Source organism: Struthio camelus, chromosome 1 (assembly GCF_040807025.1).
Source record: "Struthio camelus isolate bStrCam1 chromosome 1, bStrCam1.hap1, whole genome shotgun sequence".
Lineage (NCBI taxonomy): Eukaryota > Metazoa > Chordata > Aves > Struthioniformes > Struthionidae > Struthio > Struthio camelus.
The window spans coordinates 178,616,917-178,625,234 of record NC_090942.1 but is presented as its reverse complement, the minus strand read 5'-3'; the positions used below and the strand labels follow the sequence as shown (position 1 = coordinate 178,625,234).

General features: G+C 37.7%; 1 protein-coding gene across 12 annotated transcripts in view; it reads left to right on the top strand.

Annotated features, from left to right (window-relative positions):
- Positions 1-8,318, top strand: part of PIBF1 (progesterone immunomodulatory binding factor 1) — a 127,467-nt gene that overhangs the window by 128 nt on the left and 119,021 nt on the right. For 5 of the 12 annotated variants that reach the window (XR_011138584.1, XM_068929658.1, XM_009680162.2 and 2 more), the window contains exons 1-4: positions 1-482; positions 916-1,235; positions 2,088-2,188; positions 4,000-4,198. Coding sequence is in view for 10 of the 12 variants with exons in the window: in XM_068929658.1 (XP_068785759.1) it covers positions 984-1,235; positions 2,088-2,188; positions 4,000-4,198 (552 nt within the window). In the remaining 2 variants the exon portion in view is untranslated. The remainder of the gene's footprint in view (positions 483-915; positions 1,236-2,087; positions 2,189-3,999; positions 4,199-8,318) is intronic. The other 7 variants (XR_011138583.1, XM_068929659.1, XM_068929654.1 and 4 more) reach the window with 4 other exon arrangements.

Sequence of the window (8,318 nt, the reverse complement as noted above, 5' to 3'; positions counted from 1 at the left end):
GAGTGGCGGGGGGGGGGGCGGCGGCGGTGGTGGTGCGACCGTTGATCCCGCTCGCGCCCCTGCGGTAACGGTGCGCGCGCGCGTGCGGGGGGCGCTGGGCGGCCGCGGGAGCCGTTAGCGGTCGGACGGCGCGCCCGGTCCCTTCCGCAGAGACGGGCCTGTGGCGGGTACAGCGGCCCTCCGGGACGTACCGAGAAACTCCTGCTGCGATTTCCCTTGGCAAAGGGAGGGAGACCCCTCCCGCGACGGGCTCCGCTGCCGGTCAGCCGGCTCCGGGCGCGGTGTCCTCTTCCTCTGTACGTCTTTGAACACGAGCTAGTCCTTGAATCTCTCTGTCTCTCTCTAAATAAAAGCTGTGCTCTATGCCAGGCGATGGTAAAAGTGCAGGTGGCTCTTAGTCATGTCGCTTACAGTGCTTTTGGAAGATACTGGCAAATTAACCTGGCAAGAATAATGGGAACTACTTGTATAAGCAAATAACGGTGAGCACCAAAGTGTTCTTTTAGTCTTTTTTTTTTTTTTTTTCAGTGTATTGTTGTCATGCCTTATTGGATGTTTTCTCACGTTGTATGCCTTGTATGGGACTCAGCAGTTTTCTGTGTTCATTCTTTTGATGGTGTACGAGGTGTGCCTGTAGGTTTAACTTTAAAATCTTACTAGCAAGCTTGGTTCACATCAGTGCTTAACTTCATTAACAAGGGTTTTGACTGTAATAAGCTATGTCAGAAGTGCCAGAAGTAGAGTCCTCAGAAGACTACCCCCTTCGAAGGCTTCTTAAAATGTTTTCCCTAGGTCCAAGAAAAGAAGACTTGCTAATGCAATGCTGATAGGTTTTGCTTAATGGTCTTATTCAACTGGCTAAGAATTTTCATAATGCTTTAATGCTATTCACTTAATTGTTTTGATTTTTTGCAGTTCAGTCTTCCAGGGGCTCATCTGAAAGTATAACCAAAAAAAAAAAACTTTGCAAATGATGCAAGAAAATGTCACATAAAAGCACTAAAGAGATCAGGAAAGTAAATGTCTCTAGCTCCTTGGAGTCTGAAGATATTAGCTTAGAGACTACAATACCAACTGATGATGTTTCCTCCTCTGAAGAGAGGGAAGGAACTGTTAAAATCACTAAGCAGCTGATTGAACGAAAGGAGTTGCTCCATAATCTTCAGCTGCTTAAAATAGAATTATCTCAGAAAAATTTGATGATTGACAACTTGAAAGTAGACTATTTGACCAAGGTAAGAAATGTAATGTGTCATTCTTGACATAATCTTTTTTGGTGTCTAGTGCTTTTAGAGTGCTGTACAAACTTTAGTTCTCAAATGGAAGTCTTTATTTCCATACTGGGCATCCTATTTTTTCCTTTCCACTTTAAAAAAAATAAAAAATAAAAAAAACTAATGGAAGAAACAAAGACACAGAAGACTTCCTGGTCTTGTCCAAGGTGTTATATATGGAAGAGGTGGGATTGGATAGGAGTCTAGTTTTTACTTTCATAAAATAAAGGAAAAAAGACCTATTTTTTTACTGAAGGGATAAATGATTTTGTCCTTGATATAAGAACCTTAATGGGTTGTTAACCTGAACTTGAGGGACGCTAGAAAAATTCATCTGAATGCTATTTAGTGGTCTGTCAGTGAAGAGATGGCTAGAAGATACTGGCATGCTAATAACAGCAGACTCTGCTGTATCCAATTTCAGATAAAATGCATGAAAATAAGAAAGGTGTAAAACCATTGCTACACTTGTGTGCAGGTCACATTTTCAACCTCCTGTATGCTAATTGCGGTTTGTGCTGGCCTGTCACTAAGCTCAAGCCTAATTTGAAATTGATTGAACTAGTAGCTATTTGTCTGAAAAAGATTTAATTACAGAGCAAAGTTTTTTGTTATGAGTTCATTAGGTCCATATTGTGTTTTATGAAGCCTTAGCATATTTAGAGATTTTGTTGAACAGTCATGGTATTGTGCTTCTTATGGTATTATCTCTCCAATTTTTTCTTTTAAAATGCCTAATCTTGTTGCTTTTGTCAAATAATGAAAAATATTAACAAGATAACTTTATTTTTTATTTATATTCTTTATATTTAGATTGAAGAGCTAGAAGAGAAGCTTAATGATGCAATCCATCAAAAGCAGCTGTTGTCTTTACGACTGGATAGCCAGCTGGCATTACAGCAAGAAGATGCTAGGTACGATGGAATTAAAGCAAACAAAAATATTCAGCTGTAACATGGTATTGACATGAATTCATATTTAATCACATTATTGAAGCATGATTATTATGAACTGCAGGAATAAAATTACTTTTACAGATTATATTGGTATTTCCATTCTATACTTCTGGCTAAATTTGAATTCAGTACTCACTTGCTGAAATTGGTGGGTTTATTTTGTTTTTATTATTGCCTGGGTTCAAAATCTGTTTGGAACTTGGAGTAAGAATGTTCTTAAAAGCAGTAAAGAACGCAGAGAGTAGGTGGAGGGGGAATACTTTAATTTAAACTGAACTTTTAGTAATTCTGCAGCCTGGTAGAAGACTTGAAAAGCTAAATGGGTAGTGTTTAGCAGGCACTTTCACTTCCGGTGAGGATTATTTATTGGTCAGAGATGCTTTCTGTTGGTCAGGTAGAAACTAATTTTTCTTCTTAATGTTTTGGAATATCCTAATCTGGATCATAGCTGAAAATAGCATGGCTAGCAGGCTCCTTCAGATTATTTCATTAATTAATTTTTTTTAACAGTGTAATAGGATTGTGGAGGGAGAGTGCTACTTAAGAGTCTCGTGTCACAGTAGAGGACATACCTTAACTTAAAGGATATGACTACTTTCAAGTTGTATTCTGTAGTAAGCCTGGAAGAGTTACAGGGCTGTAAAGCCAGACTTGAGATCAGTTATAGCTAAGTCTTTCAGCTAAGAGCAACTATCTGTCAGAGAAATGTCTCTAATACTGTATGCTTAGTTGCACCAGGGTGGAATTTCATGTTTGCCTGTATTTGAATTATCTGGGCTTAGTACTCATTTAACAAAAAAAAAAAAAAGTACTATTAAAATTGGTAAGTATAAAAAGGTTGAACTTTTTCCCTTTTCCAAATCTTTTTACTGGTTGTCTTGCCTGTCTGTTACTTCAATTTCCATCCTGGTTTAACAGAATCTTACACTGTGTGCAGAAAATGTCCTTGTGCGTGACTGCTTTGGTGATTTGTAGGATTCTTTTTGTTTTTTAAATAGCGAGGCAGACGTTGTCTTTAAGTACTAGCAGAGCTGATATTTCGAATGTTCCTTTTTGAGTAACCTAGACTCCATTGGTGTTTTTGAAGAACAACTAAATTTGAATGGATGTTTTCAAGAGTTACAGTTAAAACCTCCAGAAAGAGTAGGCCAGTCACTCTTGTTTTAAGAACAAACAAACAAAACTTGTGAAGTGTCTCTGAGTGAACATCTGTTTTCTCTTGGTGTCTGATACCTTGGCACAGTAATGACAGTTAAGTGTAGGTTTTTTTAAAACAACCCAAACTTTGTATGCTACACCGAGTAGAAGTTGAGAATGTATGTATAATGAGATTGTATGTGGCATAGACAGTAGGCGTGCCTATGCTGAAACCTGGATGGCAGGACAGAAATTGAAGTTAACATTGGTGACTTACCAGTTTCTTGGGGCTTGGGTGGTTTTTCATCAAGAAGATTAACCTTTTAATGGGTAAATTAACACTAATTTATAAATTAAAGTCAGCAGATCTGGGGATTAATTGTCACTCCTCAGGTTTAGCTTGGCATTGTGAGTGACTTTGGGCTATAGTAAAGCAAAACTTGACTGTGAAGCTTTTGGCCCCTAATATGGGGTCTGATACTAGTGACTGTGTAACTGTGCTGGTATACGCTCTTGGTCTAATCTCCCTCTGTAAATATTCTCCCTGGGTAAATGGCTCTCTTACAAGTGACAAACCACGTCTTTGCATTAATCACTACTTCATGTCTTCTATTTTCAAATCAATCTTAAAGAAAACATCAGGCTCTAATGAAACAAGAAATGGAAACCATTTTATTGCGACAGAAACAGCTAGAGGAAACAAATCATCAGTTAAGGGAGAGGGCAGGTGATATCCGTCGCAGTTTACGAGACTTGGAATTAACAGATGATTGCTATGAGAAGCTAAAGTCTCTTCCTGAAGACCAGCTTTCTATTCCTGAATATGTTTCTGTGAGTATTTTGTTTTATGTCTATTTAAAATATAACTGTAAATTGCTTGTTGTTTAAAATGAAAAGGATGAACCTGTAGAAGTCGATTCAGACTTTCAGAATTCTTATTTTTCCCCAAGTGGAAGTGAAGGACCTTTTTGCAGATGTACCTATGGGTCAGTCTTTTATGACTGGATTCCAGTAAAGAGCAGAACCCTCTAATTCCAGGCTCTGATGCCATAGAGTAGAACAACTGTTGATTTATTTTAAGACAGTGAAACAAATGGGATGTTTCAGTTAAATGATGGGCAATGACATGCTGATGATGTGAAATACAGCCAACTGGAAATAGAGGTTTGAAACTCAAGACTTACCAGAACCACAAGTTAAGATGGTTCTTGTAAAGAGCCCTTCCTTTCTCTCATGCTTCCTATTTGGCCCTTTTCTGTCCCTGACTTAATTCTTATTGCCTTGATTTGCTTGTTACCTATGGCTCATGAGGAAGATTGGTTAGAGGAGGGCTCGACTTTCAATAAAAAGATAGTGCCTTCACAGATTGTGGGGCATCCTGACTCACTTCTGAGAATGGAGAGAAGGATTTAGATGCTTAAAGGTGCCTCAGTTCAACAGAGCATTAGTGCTGCTCTTATCTGTAGAGCTAGCTATTAAAGGGAGCTGTAATTAGTATAATGTTTGAAGGCTTGGTATGTTTGTTGAGGTATAAATATTGCGAGTATGGGCTCTCCCTTGCTGGATGAAAGCCATAGTATATTGTACTCTAGATAAATTTTACCTCCTGTGCCTATCATCCTTATCTAAAGGGAGAAATTCTTGGGAGCATCTTTTTCAAAAGTTTCATGACTCAGACTTTGCAAGTACTCGGAAAATTTTAGGGCCGAGTGATAAAACAGGAATGCATAGCTTGAGACATATTAGGTTATTACTCCCTAGCTCTCTGCTCTGTCCCCTGCCCTCTGCACAGGTATTTGAGCTGTTCATCACTGATGCCTGCACCACCACTGCTGACAAAGCAGACTTTTAATACAAACTGAAGTCCATGATGGCTAGCTTGAAATGGGTGTGGGGGAGCTCCAGCACTTCAGGAGGTGATTGATGGGTAGTTCTGAAGCCTGTGCAACAAGGCAGGACAAATAGCAGGTGTTAGTCACCTTGCCAGCTGCTTTAAGTGAAGCTGTTGCAGCTCAGTTGGAGCGCTTAGACTGGATGTGTGAGTAGAAAGGAGTTTGAAAAAGATGCTGAATGCGAGTGGTCTGCTTCTACCTATTATCTACCTTTCTTTTCCTCTTGCGTTCAACCAGTCCATGTTAGTTTTATCTCTGACCGAAGCTGCACTTCGCTACTTATGTGTTCAGTGATGCCCCTTTCCTCTCCACAAGTATGCATGTGTCACTTTCTTCCTTTTGAAGAAGCCCCTTTTTGGCAAACTAAATTCTTCCAGGAGAAGAAATGCTAGAGGTAGACTCAGTAGGTTGCTATTCCCTGTCTTTTCTCTCAGCTTCTTTTAGCAACAGCATCAGTGTGAATACAGACAAAGCTGTTCTGCCTATCCTATTTGTGCATCCACTTGGCTTTTGAAGGCCAGGAAAGGACTTTGAGGAAAAAACAAATTTTTCTAATGCCCTTTTCAGCCTTCCTTCCCTAAGGAGGAACTTTCCATTTTTCAGGCAGTGATACTGCTGGAGTAAACTCCTGTTTAGCAGGGAAGAGTTCTGTTTAGGGAACACCTGAGCAAGAAATTTCTAAACTCAAACATGAGAACTCTTTCCTCCCTCCCCGATTTATCAATGTTAAAATACTGTCTTTTATCCTTCAGATAAATAAAAGTAAATGTATGTATAATGCTTACATTTTATTTGGAAGCCAGTATACCAGACTAAGTGCAGGACGTATTTTAATACAAATTTTGTATATAAGGATATTGCACGTTTAAAATGCTAGAATTAAAACAAATATAGGATATTTCTCCCCTTTTCTCCCACATAGGGGTGCTATGGCAATGCATTAGAGCAAAGACTAAGCAACATTTATCATGGATGATGGTGACGAAAGAAAAATGATCTTTCAAATATCTTTCTCTTTAAAGGCGGTTTTGTTTTGAACTTACGTATATAAAACATATTTATGAAAACGTTTTTCAAAACAATATGCAAAGTTTCAAATTACATCAGGCCACAGAACTGGTAGGAATTGGTTGTTTGGCAGCTGAATCACTTAAAATACTCAGTGAAGCTGTGAGCCTCCTCTTTGCTCTCCTGTAGAATATTCTGCATCCACCTTTTGGTTTATTTAACCAATTCAGTCTTTGGAGAAGTCTGAATTGTTTGTTCAATTTTGAGTAAGCTAAAAAGATAAGGAAATCTTGTTCTTCTGATCCCCAAAGAAAAATGAGCTGTTAAAAGTGGTATCTACTAATTCTATTGGCTTTAATCACAGTGTCTTTCAGTGATGTCATTTTGCTAACTACAGCTCCTTCTTCTCTTTAAGAAGGTAATTAAATGAAGTTGTATGAAATTAGTTGATTCGTATAATAGAAGTCAATTTAAAAATCTTTCTCCACCCCTCCCATCCATTGTCAACTTCACTCTAATATGCATCAAAATGTGGTGAGTATATGCTAAGAATTTTTTAGAGATCACCTAGAAAACTGACTTTTTTCATTATAGCATATCTATGTAAATGCATAATTTTTAGGATATGTAATTGTCCCTTGAATCTCATGGCAGTAATTTTTTTTCTTTATTGAGCTGGCAAGTGGCAATGCATGCTTCATCTACTGAGTTACACAAGTGCTCACTGGCCAGCAAGCAAGCCACATAACAGATAAGAGTGGAACTTAGGCTACAGCCTCCTTTTCAGTTGCTACATTTGTTTCAGTTTTTCTTACCATGGATTGAGTTTTAAGTGGGAAGGCTGTGCGTATGTTTTTCCTTAATACCTGTATCCCCTCTGCCATCTAGGTTTGAAATTGGGTAATCTGTTTTAGTTATTGGGATTTGAGAGGTAAAGAAACAGCCTGGTGGTGTAAGACAGGTGTCCTAAGGAAATCAGATTAAAAATACAAATGCTTCAGGGAACAGCTACATGTGATTTTTAAAAAAAGGGGGGGGGTGGGGAAAGCAGTATTTTAAAAAGTTACCAGTTGGAGAGAAAGAAAAAGAACTTTACAATTTTTACGACTGTTTGACAAAAAGTTGGAAGGGTTTGATTACATCTGAAACCAAGTAGTTTGATTTCAATCAGAAGTTATAAAAGAATCTAGATATGTGAAAATTGTACGTGGTAGAAGCTGTAGTTAGGGATGTGTCATACTTATTGTTTTCATTTACATTTCTAAAGTTTTTTTTTTTAAGGAAGTAGATGCTTGTTATAGTTTAATGTTGGCATTCCTGCTTATACTTGATGTTATTTGTCTGGAAGAAAAAAATCTGAACTTGTAAGAAGGTTGAACATTTTAGGGGGGAGGAGAGTTGGAAAGAGTTCACAGAAATAGCTTGACTGTTTATTGTCATGCAAACTCATCAGAAACAATGAGATTTCACAGATACAGATGAAAAAACTCAAATACTTAAGGAATAAAATACTGCAAGGAAAAGAACAGTAATCATATTACTATATATTTAGTTATATATAGTATTTAGTAATATATAGTAATACACAGTTACTTCACTTCCCAGAACAGAAATAAAATTCATAGTTTGTTTAAACAGTAGTATATAAGTGGAATTTGTAATTTGATATTTTCAGAACATAACCAAAAAGGTTATCCCATCTTATCCTGGGTTTTACTGGACTCCAGGTTCAAAAACCTGTCACTCATTTTTTGAGTAAACATAGACACAGTTGAGTCGATTTTTCAAGGGATGCTTAATTGAGCATCCTTTGTTGCCATCTTAAAAACAACCATGTTAAAGGAAAGCTTGCAGCTTTTCATTAAAAGCTAGCTTATAAATGTAAAGATATGTTCCATTTTATCTTATGTTTGTCTTGCATTTGAAAGTAAGGATGAACAATAGATCTTGCACAACAAATTCAAGCAAGTGTAATCCTCAAAGAACTCAATATTTAGAAAAATGGGAAAGGAAGAAAAACACCTTGCTACTTACTAGAAAATCTTACTCTC